This window comes from Lemur catta, chromosome 11, assembly GCF_020740605.2.
Source record: "Lemur catta isolate mLemCat1 chromosome 11, mLemCat1.pri, whole genome shotgun sequence".
In the NCBI taxonomy this organism is placed as follows: domain Eukaryota; kingdom Metazoa; phylum Chordata; class Mammalia; order Primates; family Lemuridae; genus Lemur; species Lemur catta.
This window is the reverse complement of record NC_059138.1, coordinates 86,899,690-86,922,438: the sequence shown is the minus strand read 5'-3', so window position 1 is coordinate 86,922,438 and position 22,749 is coordinate 86,899,690. Positions and strand designations below refer to the sequence as shown.

General features: G+C 37.8%; 2 protein-coding genes and 1 long non-coding RNA gene across 4 annotated transcripts; 1 reads left to right on the top strand and 2 right to left on the bottom strand.

Moving 5' to 3' along the window:
• Positions 1–1,564: 1,564 nt before the first annotated feature.
• Positions 1,565–6,478, bottom strand: MRPL32 (mitochondrial ribosomal protein L32). The gene is made up of 3 exons (XM_045564940.1): positions 6,317–6,478; positions 4,154–4,335; positions 1,565–2,111 (listed from the first exon to the last, which is right to left on the bottom strand). The coding sequence occupies exons 1-3, from the start codon at positions 6,441–6,443 to the stop codon at positions 1,857–1,859; spliced, it is 564 nt and encodes a 187-aa protein (XP_045420896.1). The 5' UTR covers positions 6,444–6,478; the 3' UTR covers positions 1,565–1,856.
• Positions 6,479–6,616: 138 nt separating this feature from the next.
• LOC123647467 lies at positions 6,617–22,747 on the bottom strand. Of its 2 annotated transcripts, none has more exons than XR_006738240.1 (3): positions 22,521–22,747; positions 12,060–12,149; positions 6,617–7,011 (listed from the first exon to the last, which is right to left on the bottom strand). It is a non-coding gene; the product is annotated as an uncharacterized LOC123647467 (long non-coding RNA). The 2 variants fall into 2 exon arrangements; XR_006738241.1 differs by lacking the exon at positions 6,617–7,011 and adding an exon at positions 11,851–11,862.
• Positions 6,644–18,005, top strand: PSMA2 (proteasome 20S subunit alpha 2). Its single transcript, XM_045564939.1, has 8 exons — positions 6,644–6,747; positions 10,738–10,814; positions 11,508–11,640; positions 13,281–13,403; positions 14,186–14,267; positions 15,759–15,832; positions 17,579–17,636; positions 17,724–18,005. Exons 1-8 carry the CDS (start codon positions 6,683–6,685, stop codon positions 17,838–17,840), a joined length of 729 nt encoding a protein of 242 aa, XP_045420895.1. The 5' UTR covers positions 6,644–6,682; the 3' UTR covers positions 17,841–18,005.
• Positions 22,748–22,749: the final 2 nt, after the last annotated feature.

The window sequence follows — 22,749 nt, the reverse complement described above, 5'->3', positions numbered from 1 at the left end:
TGGCTTAAACAATTTCTTACAGTTCTGGAGGCTAGAAAGTCCAAGATCAAGGTGATGGCAGATTTGGTTCTGGTGAGGATCTGCTTCCTGACTTGCAATGGCCTTCTTCTCTTTGGATCCTCACATGCCAGAGAGCAGAGAGCAAGGTCCTGTGTCTCTTCTTATAAAGACATCAATCCCATTCATGAGGGCTCCACCCTCATTACCTAATTACCTCCCAAGGCCCCACCTCCTAATACCATCACATTGGAGGTTAGGATTTCAACATGTGAATTTTGGGAGAACACATTCAGTCCATAACATCAAAGGACAATTTGTTACCTAGACGTACACTTTGCAACTTCCTAATCAACTGATAATACTGAGTAGGCAGTTGACTATATTCAGGTATGTAGTTAGCCTTAGTGTCCGTGAACCATTGATTTTACTGTAAGCACATCTATTTTAAGTTCAACACATAACACTTATATAATTTTTCAAAGTTAATTATCTATAGATGATCACCTTAATAACATGAAAATAACTATTAATAATTCTGGAATCTCAAATTTTTTTTGCTTGAATTGAGCTAAGCCAGAGCTGTTTACTGGGATTCCAATACTTTGGAAGTTTTGCATTTACTGAACTGCACTTCAGTGTATCATTGGTCTATACTGTACTCCATGAAATTGGTCATTCTACTTCCAGGAATGTTATAACATGGATTACACCATTACACAATCCTCATCAGGAAGCCCCGGGGGAGAAATGTTTCTCAGTACCAAGATAGTGATACACCTTCTAGATTGTGTGTCTTACGGAGACTTATCCATGTAAATGAATGCTCCTTCCTTCCAAAGAAAAGAAAGTTCAGAGCTGAATTTACAGGCTAATACAGTAAATTCAGGTTATTGTGGTATGCATTTTTGTTGTACATACATCCCTGGGCTTTACCTTATCCTGTCCACCGATTTTCTCCTTTAACTCCCTTACTTGCTTATCTGTGTTTTAATTAGCTATCTCACCTTTTTTTAATTTTGCATGAGGAAGGAAACAAAACAGCAAACCTTGGGCTCAAGGTAGACAGAGGAATGGGAATAGAAGAAAATAAGAAATGAACTGCAGAAAGTTAAGGCTATTGCTATGAAGAGATAAAAAAGATACTACGCAAAATAAATATACTAAAAGGACATGCTAGAAGGAAAATACAAAGACAACATCCTTAGTGCATTTTGGTATACTATGAGATTTGCTCAGATCTCTTTACTAAAAATCTCTCCCCAAACATAAGCTACCTAGTATATTCTGAATGTGATTTTAAGATAAAGCGTAAAAGAACTACTATCATAAGTAAATTAGTATAATATGTTCCATATAAAATGAATTCTTCCAAAGGCAATTTTAATTTGCTGAAACAAAAAACAGAACAAAACCTTTTCTTGCTGTCACAACCACCACCTTAAAAAACAACACCAAGAATTCAAATTGCCTATTTCCATGTGTTACTTAAATGAAAATATTTGTGTTAAGTGATGTCTAAAAAAAAAAAAAACCCACTAACAAACAAAACCAGAGCACATAATTCTTGCTATGAATTTTAATTTTTTTTATTTTTTTCCCTGAAATTCTGTTTACTTAAAACCTTATACGTAATAAACAGATATATTAATCCATTGAGCCTTTGCATAAACAAACATTTTCAGAATTTACTCACAATATACTCTTCAAATTATCCCACATAAAACTGCTTACAAGAATGTTTTAAACTATATTGATGATTTAAAAACAAATACAACAACATAAAAACAAAGAATCTTCCTCTCTTTTAGGAAAAATGTTTTACTGTGAAGTTAGCCTCTTTTAACATCTTTGGTGCGTCAATTTTGGGTGAACCAGGATGGTCGTTTCCTGGCTCGTTCAATGATCCTCTTGCCCTGATCTTGTTCAGATGGTGTCTCTCCCGTGTACAGCACCACAGTCTCTATGGTGGGAGCCTTAAAAGGGCCCCCTTCTTGTTTCTTTATCTGTTGTCGGATTTCTGCTGTCTCCTTGCGCACCTTCTCATAGCAATAGCCACAAAGGATGTGTTTGAGTTTCAGGTGACCACATTTAGGACACGTGTCTATATTGTTCTTTAAAACAACAAACAAAAACATATTTTACAAGGGGCAATATACACAAGTAATCACTGACGGGAGTGATGCTTACATTCTAACTTTCTGGAAGGTTCAGGCTACATGAAGTCATATACCATCTAGTTCTACCTCACTTTAACAGGAAACTGAGGACAAGCAACATTGAGTTCGAATTGGTAGAACAATTAGAACTAGAAGCCAGGTCTACCAACTTAGAACCTAGTACATTTTTACTTAAACACAGCAGTCATATTTATGTAAAAAGATTCTCTATTTGCCCCAACTCTAAATACTCAATATCTAAAAAAGAATCCATCAACACAATGGGGTCATTTATACAGTCAGCATCTTAAATAAGACACCAAGGAAAAACAAATTCACTTTCAGTTTCAAACTATCTTGGAGAAAACAAGATGATAAAAACATTACAAGTTGGCTTCCTCTGCTTTATCACAGTGTAATTCAAATTCCTGTACAGAATATAGGTTTGGTGCATGGCGTGAAAGCTCTTTTATGTTACAATTTGAGGAGATTTTAATAAGTTTTTTTACATGTCTATTCAACTTGAACTATAAAAGAAAACAATTATAACTTCTAAAAGATTTTTCAACATGTTTTGAATGTAGATTTGAAGAGAAATATAAAGAAAAAATAATAAACAGGAGCATCAAAGAAGCTTCAAACATTTCATAAGATTAATATACTAACATTTGTGAGGCAGATAACGAAAGAAATTTCTGAAAGAAACACAGAACCTTGCAAATTACTGGCCTAACCATATTCTCGTTTTACTCCACTATACTGGAAATTGGATCGCATGTCCAATGAAAGGTATGAAAAAATACACAGTCAGTTGGTCTTCTTTTCATGATCAAAGCACCTAACATAGTATACTATATGTAGCAGAAAATTTTCAAGGAAGAAAATAAATGCACAGGATAAGAGCTATTTTGTTCCCTTAGAATAAATGCAATCAGGGAAGGCAGGTAATATTTCAGTACATGATCTCATTTAAGCCCTCTTGACCAAATTGTATAAATTATTATAAGTTGTAAGTAATGAAGTATTTTTCGGTTCCAGATTTAAGTTCAGCTCCAACCATGAGGCACAATACTTCTGGCTTAAGTTCTATTCTAACGGTTTGGTTTAATGGTGACTGTGGAAGCTTATGAAAGCCAATTCTGCTGGGTTTCAGCTGTATAGCACTGCTGCCGTGGAAGGCCATGAAGCAAACAGTAACTGAAATCATAGCTGTTAAAGCCATATATTAACCAACTGGAGGTAATAAACACTGTAATTTTTCTTCTTACTAGACCAGCGCAGAGAGTACATCCATGTTGTGGAGGAGGGGAATATGGAATTCTGAGGACAGAGGCACACAAAGAAAATCAGACCACCAGGGCTCAAACCCTGGCTCTACCACTTAATAACTATGTGACCACACGCAAATTCTTTTTGCCTAGAGATTTGCTTACCTTTCTTCATCCTAAAAATGAGGAAAACGTATTTGCTTTGGAGGGTTATTGTGAAGAGATGATGAGATATAATACACATAAAGCACTGAGATACATCACAGTCCCTTAACAGATGTTAGTTATTTTATTACTTATCTCAAGGTTTTCCTTCACAGTCTTTACATGGTAAACAATAAAATGAACATGTAAGGGCCAGTAACACCCAAGATCAATATGCCTACTGCTTCTGACTTTAATTCTAGGCTCTGCCATAGTTAGGATGTTTATCCGTTTGTGGTCCAAATATCACACAGCTCAGGGCTGATACAGCTCACAATTCAAAAGTCATGTAGGCTCTTCAAAGCCTAGTTTTCTGTCCAATCTCCAAACTCCTTCCTTGACTGTGTTTCTCACATTTAAGTTAGAGGACAGTATACATAATGAGAATATTGTATTTAATTTAGGCCAGAGGAAAACAGACATATAAGATCCGAGAATAATGTATCCATAAGCTGTATGAATATACCATGAGGCTATTTAGTGGTGGACTTGAGGAAAAGCACACCCACAAAATCAACACATTACCTTAACTTTAATAAGCTTCCGAGGGTCTCTCCTCCTACAACGGTTAACTTCAATGGTGCGTCTGTTTTTGGGAGCTGCCATCCAAAAGATACTGTCCAAAAGGCTGGAATTCTCCTTACTTCCACTTGCATCATTTGCTGGCTCTGTAAATAAGACTGGACCTTGGACTGCTAATGCTGGTCCTATAAAATAAAGCATGGAGATATAGAATTGGTTTCTAGCTTCTAAATGATTATTGACAGATATCATTTTCCTTAACAGTCAACAATCATTAAACACACACACAGAGACATATACATAATTTGGAATGTTAAATCCATAGACATTTAACAGGAAACCTTAGCTATTAAAATATCCTAAACTGCATACAACAGGCTATTTTTAAAAACACAGATAAAATTTTTTCTTAGTGGAAACTGCTGGGAAATGAGATCAGTGAAATTCTATCAAGAGTTTCTCACCTCTTATAATACAGGACTCAAGGGTTTAGTAGTATGAATAAAAGTTTGATTGGCACATAAACAAAACAAACAACAAAAATCACTCAATTGTCTACATTCTACTTGGTAGGCAGTAAGTACCTAATTAATTTACAAGTAAATCTAAGACTAAGATTCCCTAAATGCACCTCTGTGACCTGAACTAAGCACCTACTGGACCTTTTTTATTATACTCAAACTGAGTTAGCTCCTTTACCATATAAGCCTAGTAGCCCTCTTAAGTCACTTAGTTCTTCACAATATTTAATCTTAGTTTCTGTCTGTTCTCTAAAGAGCTAGCTCACCACTGCTTTGTATATTATTTATGTGACTATCAAAGTTTCACTTTTGTTTTCTAAGTTGCTTATACAATCAACTGGTATTCCTTTTCAATATGTCTAAAAGTATTGCTAAGCATAGCCCAGTAGTTAACAATAAACGCTCTGGACTGCCTGCGTGACCTTTGGACGTTCACTTACTACAGATGAAAAGTGGAGAAATCTAATGGGATTGCTGTGAAGATTATCCCAGAAGTAAATGTAGAAAGGTTACTTAGCACATTGCTTGGTATATAGTGGTATATATTATATTTTCTTAGTATTTATCTCTGTTCAGTCTGTCTGGGTACTATCACTTTTGGGATACTTAGAAATTGAGTAGGATGTAAATGTCAAAACAGTGACAGTTTTAACATTCAAAATACTTCCACTTAAAATTAGTTCCCCAAGGAAACACAGGAAGCAGAATTTATCTGTACAGAGCTCAACTACCACCACAGATGATGACAACAAAATGCATTCCCTGTGCATCAGGGGGTGCGAGGACTGGAAACGAAAGAAAAGATACATCCAGAGTGGCAGGCCTTGATGTCAAGTGATAACAGCAGAACTGTCCTCACAGGACAACTCTGTCCAAACCCCTGCACTAAGAGACCTGACCAAACTCTAGCACCGGTTCTAGCAGCATAACGCCGAGTCTCTAGGATGACTTCGGACCCTGCCTGAGAAAGCTCAAGGCTGCCAGAAAATTTCCTATTCTAGCCAACACACACTGGACGACAGACCCCTGAACTCCCTTCCTTAGAGCATTTTCTAAAAAAGGCTTAAAGTTCTAAATACTTCTGCAACTCAAGGACCCGAGAGCCATTCCTTTGAAATCTAATCATCAGGAAGGATAGAGCCTGTCTCTCAGTCTTTATGTTGTAATTCTAACTTCGATAATTATGAGCTAGCAGACACTGCTGGTTAATTACATTTACACTCACCAACTCTTTGTACTATTTCACTTCTTTAACTTTGAGCCTCCGCACCCACCTCCCCCATTCTCCCCTTAAAAATGTTTAAATCACCTCTGCGCAAAACACAATGGAACACAGCTCTTTGCCCTACTGGCAGTAGTTACTGAATAAAATCTGTTTGCAGAGTTTTAATGCCTGGCTATATTTATCTCTGACACAAGATAAGGCGCTTGGGTTACATACTGTGTACAAACGGGGCATAAGAAGGACTTTTTTTCCCCCAGGGGAGAGGATAAAAACAACCGTATGTTCTTGCTACGTAAGTGAATGTCATGAACGTCCCCTACACGCAGCCGGGGGTCAGAACGGGCTGAGAGCAGAATGTGTTCTGTGTCTACCACGATGTCCTCATCCAACCCCTCCCCAACGGAGACCTTCTCTGCCTACCCCACGGAGGACTGGGAAATCCTGGCCGGCTCTGAAGCTTCCGCTGTAGCTGCTCCCAACAGTTTCGGAGGAGTCCCCGGGCTGCAGGCCACGGCGGAACCACCAGCACCAGCATGGCCAGCGCCATTTTCCTCGCCGGAAAATGACACCTACAGCACTCGAACCTCCGGCCTGTGGGATCCCGCCCCTAATTCGAGCATGCGCACAGACTCAGAGTCGGGCAAACCTTTCTCCTAGAACTACAATACCCAGCATGCTCCTGGAGGGGCTTTGACTTTTACCCAATCAGAGAGGGAGAGAGAGAAAAGTAAAGGAGAGGGGCGGAGAAATGGGAAAAAAAACTGACCTCAGTGCGCATGTGTCCGGATGTGCTTAGCTCTCCGGGTAAAGATGGCGGAGCGCGGGTACAGCTTTTCGCTGACTACATTCAGGTAAGGAAGGGGCCCCGAGGTCCTCCGCGTGGCCGAGGTTGCAGGAGCTCCGTCAACTTCGTTTTTTCCCGTCCTTATATATGGCTTGGTGCTTCCGTGGGGTCTAACATGGAATCGAGGTGGAAATGCGGCTTTGCAAAGTCATTTGCCGGACTGGCCAGGGGGCCGGGAGCATCGGTGCTGGGAGGCCTCAGGGGTCCGGGGCGAACTTGGGGCTGCGGGACCGGGAGGCCCCTAGCCAGGGATTCGCTTTCGCTTTAGAAACTAGAAAAGAAGGCAGTTTTGGAGTAACCATGTCTGGGTAGCCCATTCAGAATCCAGGATTTTCTTCCTGGCCCAAGTAGACCTGATGAGGGAGTTTCTGAAACTTGGAATCTTGGTCAAATATGTGGGGTTTCTTTTTCTTGGAAAACCCTTAGTTTTACAGTTAGGTCGGAGTCTCGGTCTCCGTTTGGCACTAATGTCTTTCAAAACTTTCCGCTTTCGGTTTCTTCGATGCGCGTCTTAGCGTGAGACGCTTACGGGCCGGGCGCCGTAGCTCCCGACTGCAATCCCAGTAGGAGGATGGGGTGGGAGGATCCCTTGAGCCTAGGCAGGAGTTCGCGGTTACAGGGAGCTGTGATCTCGCCACTGCACCCCAGCCTGGGACACAGAGCAAGATTCTGTCTCTTAAAAAAAAAAAAAAAAAAGAAGTAGCAGCATAGGACTGAAAAAATGTAAGTTCTGATCGTTCAGTTAGTTTTTTGTGGGTCCTAAAGTATTAGGCAATAATTTGCGTTTTGGCCTTTTTTGGGGTGGGGGGAGCGGGTATGTTTACTTTAAGTAAGATTGTAGGCTTTTCTATTAATGGAACAAGGGATTAAAGTCATATATATTTTTCAAAATGTAGTTGAGGTGAAACATCGCCGAAGAATTTAAAAATCTACCAGGGAAGGATTCTGATTTGACCATTTTTTTAAGGATCAGTAATGCCCTGTTTACTTAAAATGTAGTGCTATCTGGCAGCTGAAGGCAGGTGGGATCTAATTTGTGGAGTACTTTCTGTATAGGCGCAACTTCACCTACTCCATCTCTTTCCTCAACCATGTATGATCAATGTTATCTCAGCATCTTACAAATGAGCTAACCACAACTGGCACACATTAAATAACTTTTCTGGGATCATCAGGTGAGTAGTTGAGTTGACATTCAAACTGGGTTCTTTCTGATGACAAAAATGAATACACTTCCCATTACATCATGTTCCCTTCTTGAAGTCCAAAAATATTTTCAATAGGAAGTTTCAATTAGAAACTGGCCCTTTTCAATAAGAAGGGAGGGTATGTAACAGTTGTGGGGTTTTTTGGTAACCTTTGAATGAAATTAATTTAATTCTGCAATAAAAGATCTCATTATATATATACAATGGCAGAATACTATGTGCAAGGTAGTCACTGTTATTTGTGAACAAAGCAAATGTGGTCCTTTATCTTTTAAAAAGTGTAATCCTAGTGGAGCTGAAACATGAAACAACCATATACCTCGGGGATTTATAACAAATATCTTCATTAAAATAAACTTTGTTTTCTAACATGATGGATTCAACTCTGTTGTAGATAAAAAAAAATTGTTTCTAGACTGTTGTAATCAAAATTAAATTATTAATGGTAGAAGTGACTAGAGATTAGGCAGGATGAAAAGATGTTCTTGTGTATTACATTTGGTTGGGGATATTGATAATAAATGAGTAAACAAATTGGTGTCTACTAATGAATTCTGGAAAATGTTTTCTTAGGAATTTTATTAAAAAGAATAGAGTGAAAGAAGGAACATAATTTTAGATTGGGTAGTCAGGAAAGGCCTGTGTTTGGGGTTATTTTTAAAACTGGAAGATGAAAAGGAGTCAGCTACTTAAAATTTAGTAGTAAGGAGAGTTGTGGGCAGAGGGAACAGCATGTGTGAAAGCCCTGAAGCTGGGAAGAGGCTTGAGCTCTAAAGGAATTAAAATGAGGCCAATGTGCCAGAGTACAGTGAGCAAGAAGGTAATGTGGGTGAGGACCAGTGCAGGGCCTTGTAGGCCAGAATAAGGAGTTTTTATTTTAAGTGAACCAAGAAGTTATTACAGGATTTAAGTGGGGGTGGCATGGTACAAAGGTAAGTCTGGCTGGGAGTAGAAGTAAGGGTGAGAAAGAGGAAAGCTAGTTAGAAGGCTCTTTCAGTTATCCCAGGTAGAGATGCTGATACTCTGGAATGTGGTAGTGGCATTATTGAATACAAAAATGGTTGCTCAGCAAGTTCTTGTGAGCTTTCACACAAAAAGATGGCAGTGGTAAAAGTGTATATGTACAGGTGACTGGGAGCAGAGAAAAGGTAACTTAAGTTTGCATGAACCTTTAAATGTTCCCTAGAGTCATATGAACTAGGTATTGAACAATAATTGAAAGCTGGATGGACCCAGAAAGTCATGATATGATTATTGAAATAGTGACCATTGAAGGAAAAAAAAGTTCAACCTAATTTTTAAGTTTTAATGCCAATGGATGCTATTCTGCTCAAGTTAGCTAATTATGTCAAAAGTCTTTAAGCTGTCACCTTTAGGTTTATTCCTTAAATTGGTCTAGGTGTGTCGCTATCAGCCAATCATGATTGTGGATTCCTAGTGCTAAGGTTATGTGCTGGAATCAGAACTTACACTTTTTTGAGGAAGACAAATGTAAAGATAACTAAAATATGATGACTATTAACCAGAGAGGAAGTTGAGGACACCATAGGCATGACTGGGGATTCAGCCTAGTCTGAGGGGTCATGGCAGCTTCCCTGAAGATATGACATTTCTACTAAAGATTGAAGGATGGCCAGGAAGGAGTTCATGAGGCAATACAGAAATGCATTACAGAGGGATTTGCTTGCCAAAAAGGTTTTTGAAGTCTAAGAGTAGTCTATGTGTCTGGAGCAAGGTGGGATGGTGTGAGTTTTCTTGTGTGACAAAGGAAGTATTCATAATTGTATGAAGAGAAAATGGGTGCCCTTCTGAAATTTCAGATTATGTTTTCAGTAGTAGACAGTTGATAGGGACCTAGCTGTGTCATTTTGGACAGATTACTTTCACTCAAGGACTTTTTCTTTGTAGAATAAGAAGGTTGGACTGTGATGTTTATAATGATTCTAACTGAGCTACTAGGTTGTAATAAAGTACAACCTAAAAGGCCAGTTTGGGACTACTATTTGGCTACCAAACCCATGGAACCAGATCTGTTAAATATAACTATCTAATAATGGCTCCAGATATAGTTTTACACTACATAGAGATACTTTGTTGTGAATGATTGTCTAGGTCTTACATCTTAGACTATGGCTACTTTCTAAAAGCTCTCCACATAGAATATATGCAGAACAGCATATATTTTTGATTTTTAACCAGACACATACATGTATTTAATAACATTACTGTTCAGTGTTTGCTTATTGCTAGTTTTGTGCTAGAAACTTTTATAGACATTACTTCATTTAGTCATCACAGCAGTACTTTCAAATAGGTACAGTTATCCCTCAGTATCCACAGGGGATTGATTCCAGGACCCCCATTGATTCCACAGATACTCAAGTCCCGCAGTTGGCCAACAGGACCCGTGGATATGGAGGGTCAACTGGAACTATTAATACTATAGTACTATCATTCCCATTTTTCAGATGAGAAAACAAAGAAAGCTAAGTGACTTGCCTGAAGTCACAAGGTTGGTAAATAGTGAAAAGAGGCAGCAGTAATGCTGCTCCAAGTGACAGACAAAAAACAACCAAAGGAAAGAGAAATTAGTGCTCCACTCTGAATATGTACAAATTGCCTTGTAAACTTAGTTTCTGTACAACTTCATGATAGATTTCAAAGGCCAGCTATTCCTTGGGATTTGATTAATGGGATTGGACCTATACATCTGCCCTCACTCAGAGATGTTCCTATAATAAATATTTGATGATATGTGAACTTAGCAAATACCTGTGTTTCTTTTTAAGCCCATCTGGTAAACTTGTTCAGATTGAATATGCTTTGGCTGCTGTAGCTGGAGGAGCCCCTTCAGTGGGAATTAAAGGTAATTAAATGCTTCATTCATTTCAGATGCCTGCTAATAGTTATCCTAATTTTTTTGAAATTAGTAATTCCTAGAGCTGTGGCAGCATAATTTTTAATAGTCCTTTTTATTAATTTACAGTGTTTTGAAGTTTAAAGAAAATTTTTCAAAGTAAATATAACACCTTTATCTAGGTTATTGTCTTTCCCATTCAGAAAACTGAGTATTCTTTTTTTTCCCATTGATTGTATCACTGCTCTGGTAGTTTTTTATCTTTCCTATCTTTCCTAATTATAAAATACAATCTAAAGATATTATAATTGTTTCATATCCCAGTACCCCTTAATAAAAGTCTATATCATGTATTTTAAATTTCATGTTACAAGAATAGTAGGCCAAGTAGGTAGAAATCCATTATTTTAAAACATGTAAACTCTCAGGTATCCTAGAGTACTTTATGGAAAGTTATGTAGTACCTTTAGCTGTAGGGATTTTTTTTTTTGTTTTAGTGCACTATAAGTGACCAGTGAGGGAAAAATTGATTTGGTGTTGAATGGTAATTCCTTAGGTAATTTTGATATAGGACTCCAAAAGAAAAGTCTTTATAAATTGGAGGAAATAACAAAGGAGTTTGGGCTTAATGCATCCATAATTAGAAAGCTATTAAAATAGTCTTTAAATAATTAAACATTTAGGTCTTTTTTTTTTTTTAAGCTGCAAATGGTGTGGTATTAGCAACTGAGAAGAAACAGAAATCCATTCTGTATGATGAGCGAAGTGTACACAAAGTGGAACCAATTACCAAGCATATAGGTTTGGTATACAGTGGCATGGGCCCAGATTACAGGTACTTTTATACTATTCATAGTTTTCTCACCATTTCATGACTTGATCGTAATCTGTACTTTCAGGAGAAAAATCACGGATGTTTTTGTTTTCCTTTAATCTTACAACTCTGCTTTTTGTGTGCTTTGTTTGGCAATAGCAGCCCCATTGACAGCTGAATTTAGCTTACTTGTATGGATTACTTTAGGGATGCAGTCCCCATGGCCAGGTACCGGTCTGTGGCCTGTTAGGAAACAGCCGAGCATCACCGTCTGAGCTCCACCCCACCCCACAACCCCCTGCACCCTCCCCACATGGTCTGTCGAAAAATTGTCTTCCAGGAAACTGGTCCCTGGTGCTAAAAAGGTTGGGGACTGCTGCTTTAAGGAGAATAACTCAATTCCACTCAGTTCTAAAAGAGGAGATAGATATAGTACTTACTCCTTATCTCTGTTAAGTGGACTTCTGGTCACCATCCCTTTTCTGCTATCCAAGGACTGGGCATCAAGGGCTTTAGTATTCTCTAGTGCACTTTAAAAATAATAAAAGGAACCCATGTTATAATAAACTATATTTTTAAAAGTATCAGGCAACAAAAGAAAGTATTACCACCTAGAGTTAACTTCATTAACTTTTATTCTGGGCAAAGGAACACAATTCTCAAAGGCCACTTGGAAGTTGCTGAGAGTGGTAGCCAACCAGGATCCAGATGCTCATAATCCCTCCTGTTTTATTTCACAGGGAAAAAAAATAATCCTGTTAAATCAGGGTACCAGCAAGTTGAAAGAGATTGACAGCTTTCTATGTTTTTCATTTAACAAGTAAAAATAGTACTATTTAATTACTCATGATTTTATGGAGCAAGATAGGTAGAGTCAAACTTTGACTTTAATGAGTCAGAAAAAGCAACAAGTTTACTGGAATGTTATCAGATCAGGCTGCACTGCAGTGGATTCTCTTACCACCATCCAGAAGGGATACTACAATGTGCTGTCACTGATAGAATACACTGAGAGGGATGGGACATGAGTACTGTACAGAGGGATGATGTGCATATTTCCGATCAGTACATGAACAAGGAAGGATAAATCCTATTTGTCTTGCTAATGTATTTGATTGTTGTGTAGTGTATTCTTAGTCTCTTCTGACACATTTTACATTTTTCAAGTTATAAGTAGTTTCTTACTGTTTCTTAGTCTCTGAAGGGTACTCTTTGTAGTGCAGGCGGAGAGATTAAGGTGATCTGTGGAAAAGATTGAGTCAGTGAGAAAAATATGCCCAGAATCTTGTGTGCACGTGTGTTCATGTGTGTGCATATGTATGTGTTGGCTGGAGTGAGATATAAAAAGACAGGCTGCCTTTAGGATGAGGGGGACAATCTTGAGAACCCACGGAGGGAGATAAAGCTCTCATTTTGAACGTTAAATCTGTTACTTTTAAACTGACCTGGTACCCTAATCCCTCATTTCCTCCTTGCCTTGTTCTTGTCTGTCTCTATTGTTTAGCTCCTCTGTGATGCTGAACACATGTGATATTTGAGCTGACAGCTACTATTGAAGAGACACATGTTAAACTTGTGCTGTGGTATATAACTGTAGAAAAATGAGCCTTTAGGTAATAGAGTGTCTTAATTTTAATTACATCTTATTTTTTCCTTGTTAGAGTGCTTGTGCACAGAGCTCGAAAACTCGCTCAGCAATACTATCTTGTTTACCAAGAACCCATTCCCACGGCTCAGCTGGTGCAGAGAGTAGCTTCTGTGATGCAGGAATATACCCAGTCAGGGTAAGTTGCTTTTATTGAAATGTGTCATGAATTAGGGAAAAAAAGCATTTTAAAAGAGCAGGTGTACAAATAGATGGCAACATACTATTCCTATACTTGCCCAATGAGTGGATGAAATTACTATGATGAATGTTTCTGACCTTAACTGGATCTAGAATATTTTCTTAGGGAAAAAAAATATGACTGTTTTCTTATTCATATAACAGCTTTTTTGCAGAAAGCAACTTCTAGATATACAAAGTCCTTTTGCCAGTGATTAAAACACTTAGGGATTGCTACTTCGAAATTTATCTTTCTAACGAGAAATGATCATAAGCACATGATGAAAGCAGTAGCTCTTTGACGCATTTGTATTCACTTTAATTCCAATGTCGTCCCCCCCCTCCCCCCTCCTCTGCTCTGAAGGGACCAATTTCTTAAGTTTGGGTGTGGTTGAGATAGTATAGAGGTAGCTGTTGATAAGTAAGTGTAGTGGAAAAGCTATGTTAGTTGAAGGTTTTCATTTTGTTAGGACACTAAACATTATTCCACACTTACTAACCCTAATGTCTTTAGGTATCACTCCATTTAATCCCAAATTATTTGACTGCTGTTCCTCATTGCCATAAAGAGAATTAATTTTGAATTGATTCATTCAGAAAGGTGTTAAATACTTTTTAAGGAACTTACAAACCTAATTCAGTTTACCTGATTATTTGCTTTACTTGGGAGTACTAATAAATTCTTTTTTGAGGATGACTAACCATGAAGATGCCAAGTAATTTTCATTTTCCTTTCTGCAGTGGTGTCCGTCCATTTGGAGTTTCTTTACTTATTTGTGGTTGGAATGAGGGACGACCATATTTATTTCAGTCAGATCCATCTGTAAGTATCATTAGATGTATTTGAGAGATTTGTTAAAAGTTTTGTTTGAATATCTAATAGGAATAAAAGCCATCAGAGGCAGGGTGAAGGAAGGAGGGGGAAAAAAAGCCTTAAAACCTTTATAATTTAAGAGTAATTTCTCTTTTCCTTTTTCATTTGGGCTTTAGAAAGTATGTGCATATTTGTTTGTACATTTAAAATTTTGGTAATTCAGTCTTCTGATAAGGAAACTGTTATTTCTGCCCTCTGTTCTTCTGTGTTCATTAACTTCACATACTGGAATGATTTGTTGAAATAGTTGTTATTAAATCTCTTTAAATCTATAGAATTTTGTTACTGTGGAAATTACTGCAATTAAAAGTATGGATCTAGAGAATAGTGTTGTAGTCTTTGCCATCAGTTTAATCTTGGGGCCGACTTCAGCATGACTATTTTGAATTCAGTGGTTTTTGTCACCAGTATTTTAGATGAGTTGTCTGCTCTAAAGCAGAAGATTGACATCTGAATAGGTGTTCATAAAGAATAATATTATTCCACATCTGTCTCATTTGCTATGAGGAGAACCTCAAGAAAAAAAATCAAGATTAGTTCAAGATCTTTCATAGTTTATGTATTATTAGATAATTGTACGTTCACTGAATGCAAACTTTATGATCTAACCTTATAACCTGAGATGGCAAAATAAAAATATTTTGGTTGTTTATTACTTAAATCAGAAGCATTAGTATATTTTGGGAACTTTGATAGTGTTATAATATTCCATCTCCGAGCTTCTGAAGCTAAATGACCAGCTCTCTTACCTTCCTTTCCAGTGGGTAGCAGAAGCCACTGTCTCTGGAATACTGGTTTCATCTTTTGCCCTGTTTTTCCCTGGTGTATCTAAAAGGCGATTGTTTTATACATTTGTTATGTTTCTTTTGGTATTTTTTCTATATATGTATGTTTTTCAACAGTTGAGAGCATGTTATGTATGGCATATTACTGCTGCTTTTATTTCACCTTAGATTGCAAAATATCAAAGCCTTTGAATATTTTTAAGGAAAATCTATCTCATTTTAATTTATTCACTAATGATCGAGTTGATCAACCTTTTTTCGGATTTATATGAGATTTTTTAGATCTCATTACGCTTGATTATTTGCTTTAAGTTAACCTCACTTTCTTTTATCTGGCTTTTTTACCTAATTTGTACAGTCTGTACAATAAATTATATCATCAACTCCTCATCAATCTGATAAGGTAAATGCCTGAGGGAACCATCACCACAATCAAGATACCAAACTTTTCCATAACCTCCAAAAGTTTCTTCATGATTCTTGGTTTTGCATTCCTCTAACCTTCTTCAAAAATAGCCTATTATGTGACATTTCCCATTCCATTCCAGTAGTATTCTGTGACCCTAGAAGTTAGAAACTAATTACAGAGCTAAAAAGTAAATGGTGGGGCAGCATAATTCTACTGATGGTTCTTTTCTTCTCTCTTCCTGATTAGGGAGCTTACTTTGCCTGGAAAGCCACAGCAATGGGAAAGAACTATGTGAATGGGAAAACTTTCCTTGAGAAAAGGTAGGCTCACTGTAACTAGATTCATTAGCAAACTGACTTTATGGTTTTTGGTGCTCTGTAAATAATATCATGGGTCTAAAGAAATTTATTGTATTACTCTGTATTTGAATCTAGACACAGATAAAAGAAACAACCTCCCTCCATCCTAGTTTCCTAGCCTTCAGTATATTAAGTGGCAATATTATTCATTTCTTAAGGACTTCTCTTTCTATGTGCTTATGGTTGTTTCCTAAATGTTTTTGGTTTTTTACTTCATTTTTCTTACCATTTTGGGGGGCAGGATGTATAAAAGAACATTGAATATGAAGAGAAAATTGGGGAAGAAAAATTTTCAAATGATTTAATGATAACTGTTTACATTATGATGGTAAAAAAAATTGGGGACCCAAATACCTGGTATTAAAGGTAGATTAAATATATGTTGTATATGCTTTTAATTTATGGGGGTACGTGTGATATTTTGATACCCATATGTGATGTATAATGATCAAATCAGCGTAACTGGGATATCCATCACCTAAAACATATCTTTCTTTGTGTTGGGAACATTATAAGTCTTCTAGCTATTTTGCAATATGCTTTAAGTCATCAACTATAATTTCCCTACTATACTATCAAATACCAGAACTTGTTCCTTCTGTCTTACTGTATTTTTGTACCCTTTAGAAACCAACTTCCATTCTTTCCTCCCACCCTCCTTCCCTTCTGGGCCTCTAGTAATCACCATTCTACTGGCTACCTGCATGAGACCCACTGTTTTAGCTTCCACATAGGAGTGAGAACATTTGATATTTTTCTGCGCCTGATTTAGGTCACTTAACATAATGATCTCTAGTTCCATCCACGTTGCTGCAAATGACAGGATTTCATTCTTTTTTATGGCTGAATAATATTTGAAAGTTTTGTAATTTACATGAATCCTCAGTACATTTTTCATATAATAAGGTTATTGAAAATCTTAGGCCTACGATTAAATGATGAACAAATGATTTTAGGATCTTACCCTTTTCCTTTTATATACTAATGAGTCTTTTGAAGATTTCATATGTTATAACATGTTATAGACCAGGTGCAGTGGCTCATGCCTGTAATCCCAGTGCTTTGAGAGGCTTAGGTGGGAGGATCACATGAGGCCAGGAATTCAAGACTAGCCTGAGGAACATAGCAAGACTCCCATCTCTACAAAAAATAATGATAAGGAAAAAATTATCCAGTGTGGTGGCACATGCTTGTAGTCCCAGCTACACGAGAGGCTGAGGGGAGGAGGATTACTGGAGCCCAGGAGTTCCAGTCTGCAGTGAGTTATGATTGTGTCACTGTATTCCAGCTTGGGTGACAGAAGCAGACCCTGTCTCTTTAAAAAAAAAAAAAAAAGTAATGGCTTATAAGAACAAATGAGATTTTAACAAAGTTTGGATTTTTCTGCTTTATTTTTTAAAAATCATTATAATATTGCCACCACATCCTGACTATTTTAAAATATTTATACTTACGAAGTTTCCTGGAGTAAACTCATTTTAGGCTATACTCTTTTCATGATTTGGGGAATTAAGCACCAAATAATTGTCAATTTCTTATTTGGGGACAGCTATCTCAATGAGGTGATTGAAAGAATTAATGTGTAATTTAGTATTTTTAGGAGTGTTTCAGATTTTTAAAAAATAATCTTATGTTGTTGCTATCATTGTATTTAAATAGTCATAAAGAATGTAAACAATGCCATAGTCATTGTTTTTTATTCTTTAGATATAATGAAGATCTGGAACTTGAAGATGCCATTCATACAGCCATCTTAACCCTAAAGGTTAGCTCAGTATTTAACAACTGGATTTATAATGATTTTATAATTAAGTGCTTAGAAAATTGACCTTTTTTCCTCCCTCCTTAATAGGAAAGCTTTGAAGGGCAAATGACAGAGGATAACATAGAAGTTGGAATCTGCAACGAAGCTGGATTTAGGAGGCTTACTCCAACTGAAGTTAAGGATTACTTGGCTGCCATAGCATAATAATGAAGTGACTGAACAATCTGGAATTTCAGATGATCTATTTACTTAAACATGTTTAAAGTATGTTTTGTTTTGCAGACTTTTTGCATACTTATTTCTACATGGTTTAAATCGACTGATGTTTTTAAAATGACACTTATAAATCATAATAAACTGTTAAACCCACTTTCTAGCCTTTTAGGAGTTAGTAAAATTTTAAGTTATTTCCTGCTTTTTATCACAGTTGATTTCTGGAAACTACATTGCAAAGCGGAATGATGAAATCACTTTTTAGTTTTCATGCAGTTTTGGTTAAGTCAAGTATTATTGCACTCTTCACTACCAGATGCTGCCTATGTTTCTGTAAAGTACAATGTTGATTTGGGTAAACATCACTGGTGGGAGAATCTGCAGACTTTCATGGATTCATGAGACAGGATAGGAAGCACAGGTGTTTTGGGGCACCATTAGGTGTGGATCAGTGAAACCCTAAAGTGTTCTACGAGATTGTGCTGGAGCTTTGAAGAGTGCTAAGCCAAATAGGTCTCCTGTGGGAGGTATATTATGTAAGTAAATAAACAATGGTACACTAGTTCCTGTCAGCTTCTCCATTACAAGTAGGTAAACATATTTAAAAGGAACCCCCTAGATTGTACTAGACTTTTTAAACTCAAGGATGAACATAAGTGCTGCAAATAAAATGCTAATACGTAAGTGTAAAAACTGTGGCTTAAGGCTCTCATTAATGTAATCTCAGTGTAATCAGAACCTCCATTGTAAATAAGGTAGGTCCCTAGAAATAAGGAAATAATGGGGTATCTGAACTCTGCTTTCATATGTGAAGACATATGCTTAGTTTTTGTTTTTTTTTAAAGTCATCTTAGGATAAGAGAAATCATGCCATTATTCTGGTTCACAGAACATAGGGAGAGTTTATGACATAAGCATTTTTACCAACATGAAGAAATTCCATTTCAGTGTAGCTCAAAAGATTTGGTTAAGATTTAGCTAAGTGGAAAAGAGCTTTATTTTGGAGCATTTTGTCAGGATTTCCAGTTTTGTTACCTGCCATCACTATAACACCCATATCTTGGTTTTAGGTGGCAAAAGCATTATAGGAGATGGGAGATGGCAACTTGACCTCTTATTTGAAGGTGTTTGTCTTGAAGGCTTCAACTAATAATCTCTCCTTAAGGGCTCTTGGTATATTGTGACCCCAGCACACTAGAAAGAGAACATAGTAGTAAAAAGCAATGGTCTTTGAAGTCAGACCTCAACTCTCCCACTTACTGGCTGAGTGACTGCAAGGTAATTATCTCAGAGAGATTTTCTAAGGACTAAATTTGATAATGCAAATGAAAGGCCTGGCATGGTTAAGTATTCTGTCAGCTGCTGTTGAATTTGCTTAGGTCTTCTCTGATGTCATGTCCAGTATTAAGAGACCAGAGGAATGTCAGAATTCTACAAAGAAGGGAAAATTAAAGGCATATGTATTTAAGACAAAAGGGAAGTGCATGTAGGTTTTTACTGAGTGCTAACAGAATTAGTCCTACACGGTAAAGGGAGGAAAAATTAGCTGAATCAGATTTGATCCAGGTTTAATTTTCTGCTTCCTGCCCCCATTAAATGCAAAGCCCAGTTCCTACTGGAACTGCCTATAACACTTCTCCCTTTGTTTTCAGTTTATTCTTCTCAAGGGACTTAAAATTAAGCTGTTCCTTTTTGTCCCAGTCTTGGGAAACTCAGTTCTTTGATGTAGCAACCCATTGCATCCCTAAACATTCCAAAACTCTTGAATCATTTCTAGCCTGTGTATTCTAGCTTTTAATCTTAAGGATCACAATGCTCCCAATGTTCACAGCTCCTCTCTTCTTTTGGTTCAATTTGTAACTTCTCACCCTTAGAAGCTTTTGTTTCCACTTGTTCTATCCTTTGTCTTTCCCAGTTCCTTACCCAACTGTGAATTTAAATTTGCAAAACAATTGGTACTGAAACATGGAAATGTTTAAAATTCACATACATGAAGGCAGGAGGGAGTTGAAAAGGAAAGGGAGAAGTAAGGAAGAAAACTAATACGGAGCTTTATAATTATTGAGTGCTGATACATTGGGTATCAGGTAATAAGGGAACATCAAAGGAGTTTTCATCTATTGCTCAGTAGGTTTCACAGAACTAAACTACCAACTCAATATTTAACCTCACCCCTTTATCAGGTGTCTCCTTGCCAATGGAGGCAAGCCCTCCGAGCCCATTGTAAAGAACAAACTCACCTGTCTCTACTAAAAATAGAAAGAAATTAGCTGGACAACTTAAAAAAAAAAAAAAAGAAGAACAAACTCATGTTCAGTGACTTGCCCAAGAACATATGGGGGTTGGTAGTTCCCTTGGATTAGAATCCTAATTTCCTGAAAACCAGTCCCGGGATCCTGTATTAATATCACATTGCCTCACACGTTTCCTTTAATTTAGAGCTCTTTTCTCCACCTGCTCTTTAGGAGTTTATAGAATGAGCAATACCTGACTGCCATGTAAGTGATAACTTTGTAAGCATGAGCATATTTTAAAAGTTGGGTAACTTAACACTTTATCAAAGGCCATGTCCCTGAGTTATACTCTCTGAAAGCCATCACTTGTAACCTTTTTAGGTATTTCGTCAGGTACTTGTCTCCATATTTCAAAATAATAGTATTGTGTTTTTTTCTGGATATTTTTTTCTTCTTTCTTATATATGGAGTGAGGAGGGAGGTTCAGTCTCCCTTTTTTGTGAGACTAAGTCTCATTCTGTTGCCCTGGGTAGAGTGCAGTGACATCATCGTAGCTCGCTGCAACCTCAAACTCCTGAGCTCAAGCCATCCTCCCACCTCAGCCTCTCAGAGTGCTAGGATTACAGCTGTGAGCCACCACACCAGGCCTGGAATCTTGAAGTTTAGCCACTGTATAAATTTTCTGTTGTGCAAGAGAATTTAGAACTCGTATCACTCTGACCCCCTCCTCTCTGCCTCAATTTAATTGTATTTAGTTTAAGATTTTTCTTAATGACTATAAGTATACCATGATTATACATTTCCCAAATAACTCTACTTGGGGTGATATTGCCTCACTTTTTTACTTTGTTTTCTGTGTAGCTGTCAATAATTCTTGCCAGATTCCACCAACAGAATTATTATAACCTCTGCATACTGTTTTCCTCATGGTCAGATATCAGGTATCTGTTCTCTCCCTCATACCTCTGAGAAGTTTCTCTTTCTTAGAGCCCTCTGTCTTCCTTCTCCAGGCTAGTTGCTTGTTTGGAACTCTATTAGCTGTTCCTCTACAGCTCTTAAGATTGTTTCTTTTGTCTGCAGTGTTCTGAAATTTCACAATGATGTGCCTTTGTGTGGGTTTCTTAACATTCATTGTGCTGAGCACTCAGTAGGCCCTTTTTCTGTAAAAACAAAAGAAGACCCTGAAAACCACAAAACACCTTTCCATTTGGCTCATTTAATAGTATTTTTAAAAATTTTTCCTAGTTTTGTTTCTAAAACTCCTGTTAATTGTATGTTGGGCCCTTTGGTTTTGCTGTGTTTTTCATCTTTGCTTTTAATTTTCTAGTAGTTTTCTAACTCTTGCATTGATTTCTGTGAAATTTGGAATATTTTTACTTTTGAAGAACTGTTCCCTATGTTCTGACATCTCCCCTTTAACAAAAGAAGTCCTCTTGTTTTATGGTTGAAATATCTTTTATGTGAGCATGCTAGTTACAGAATACATTTAAAAATTATTTCATTCTGATTTATGTTTCCTGCAAATTCCAAACAAATGTTTGGACATGGTGTGTTTGTGAGTGAGGCCCACATTTACTTTGGGGGATGCTGTCAGTATCTCCAAGCCATTTCTTTAGGGATTTTCATTTGCTCAGTTTCTCCAGAGAAAAATAGGGTGGTGGAGTGGCGGAGGGGTGCCAGCATCCTGGGAGGGGCAGAGAAGGGGCCCCTGGCATCTCCTTTAGTAGGAACACTTTCCATAACAGCACCTCTGATTTCTTATTCTTTGTTGGGCCTTGTGTCTGGAACCCTTCTGATTCCGAGTCTTCAGTATCTTAAACTCTAGTCTTCTGCCTGGCAAACCACAAGGAAGGGTCCAGCGGCACTGGGTAGAAGGGAGGACCTGGATGGTCTTTACCCAGACTTAATCTCCACTTTGAATCCTGCCTCCCCTCCCTTCTACCTCAAGGCACATGAAGTTTCAAAGCATTTCCGGGGTTCTGCTTTGTGAATCACTTGCTTACTGTCACCTTCAGCAGGCAGTTTTCGCAGCTGTGCTGACTGCCTCTACTTTTTAGGTTGTTAAGAGGATTGAAAAAACTAACGTGTAAAACACTTAGAACAGTATCTGTCTCATGGTAAGCACTAAGTTATTGTTCTTGTCCTCCAAAAATGTGTTAGTGTATCTCATTTCCAGTCTTGTTTTCTTTGTCTTTGTGGGTTCGTTTCCTTTTTCTTTACTGTTATTTCAGTAAGGTTTGGAGGAGTAGGATGGATACACAGGATTAATTTTAACTGGAATCCCCTTTAATATTTAAAAGTAGCTTTACCTTCTCAAAGCCCTAATCTTTCTGGGTGACACTCTCCTAGGCTAATATGAATATCCCAGCCCCTCAGAAGTCACCCAATCATTTCTTCCCTTCAGAAGGGCAGCCCATCTCCATAATGGCGCACTTACTGTGCAGCACCCCGGATGGTGCAGTGGAGAGTGCGTTGGTGTGGAGTTGGAAATCTCGGCTCCAGCACTTACTAGCTGTGACCTTTGACAAGCTTCTGCAGCGTGTGTCTTCTGTTGGGAGCCGGGTGACATCGAGTGCCGGGGCGCCGGCAGGAGTAGGCCGGGTCCCGACAGCGCCGCCCCCCGCTCCTGTCCTGGGCCAGGTGGGCGCGCGCTTCCAGGCTCACCC

What these genes read in the sequence shown, in the direction of transcription:
- MRPL32 (XM_045564940.1), bottom strand. Translation starts at nt 6,443, where the DNA reads ATGGCGCTGGCCATGCTGGTGCTGGTGGTTCCGCCGTGGCCTGCAGCC. An exon ending in ATTTCCCAGTCCTCCGTGGG is followed by an intron (nt 4,336 to 6,316) that starts GTAGGCAGAGAA and finishes TTTATTTTATAG; the next exon opens with GACCAGCATTAGCAGTCCAA. An exon ending in GGAAGCTTATTAAAGTTAAG is followed by an intron (nt 2,112 to 4,153) that starts GTAATGTGTTGA and finishes GTTGTTTTAAAG; the next exon opens with AACAATATAGACACGTGTCC.
- PSMA2 (XM_045564939.1), top strand. Translation starts at nt 6,683, where the DNA reads ATGTGCTTAGCTCTCCGGGTAAAGATGGCGGAGCGCGGGTACAGCTTT. An exon ending in GGCATGGGCCCAGATTACAG is followed by an intron (nt 11,641 to 13,280) that starts GTACTTTTATAC and finishes TTTCCTTGTTAG; the next exon opens with AGTGCTTGTGCACAGAGCTC. An exon ending in CAGCCATCTTAACCCTAAAG is followed by an intron (nt 17,637 to 17,723) that starts GTTAGCTCAGTA and finishes CCTCCTTAATAG; the next exon opens with GAAAGCTTTGAAGGGCAAAT.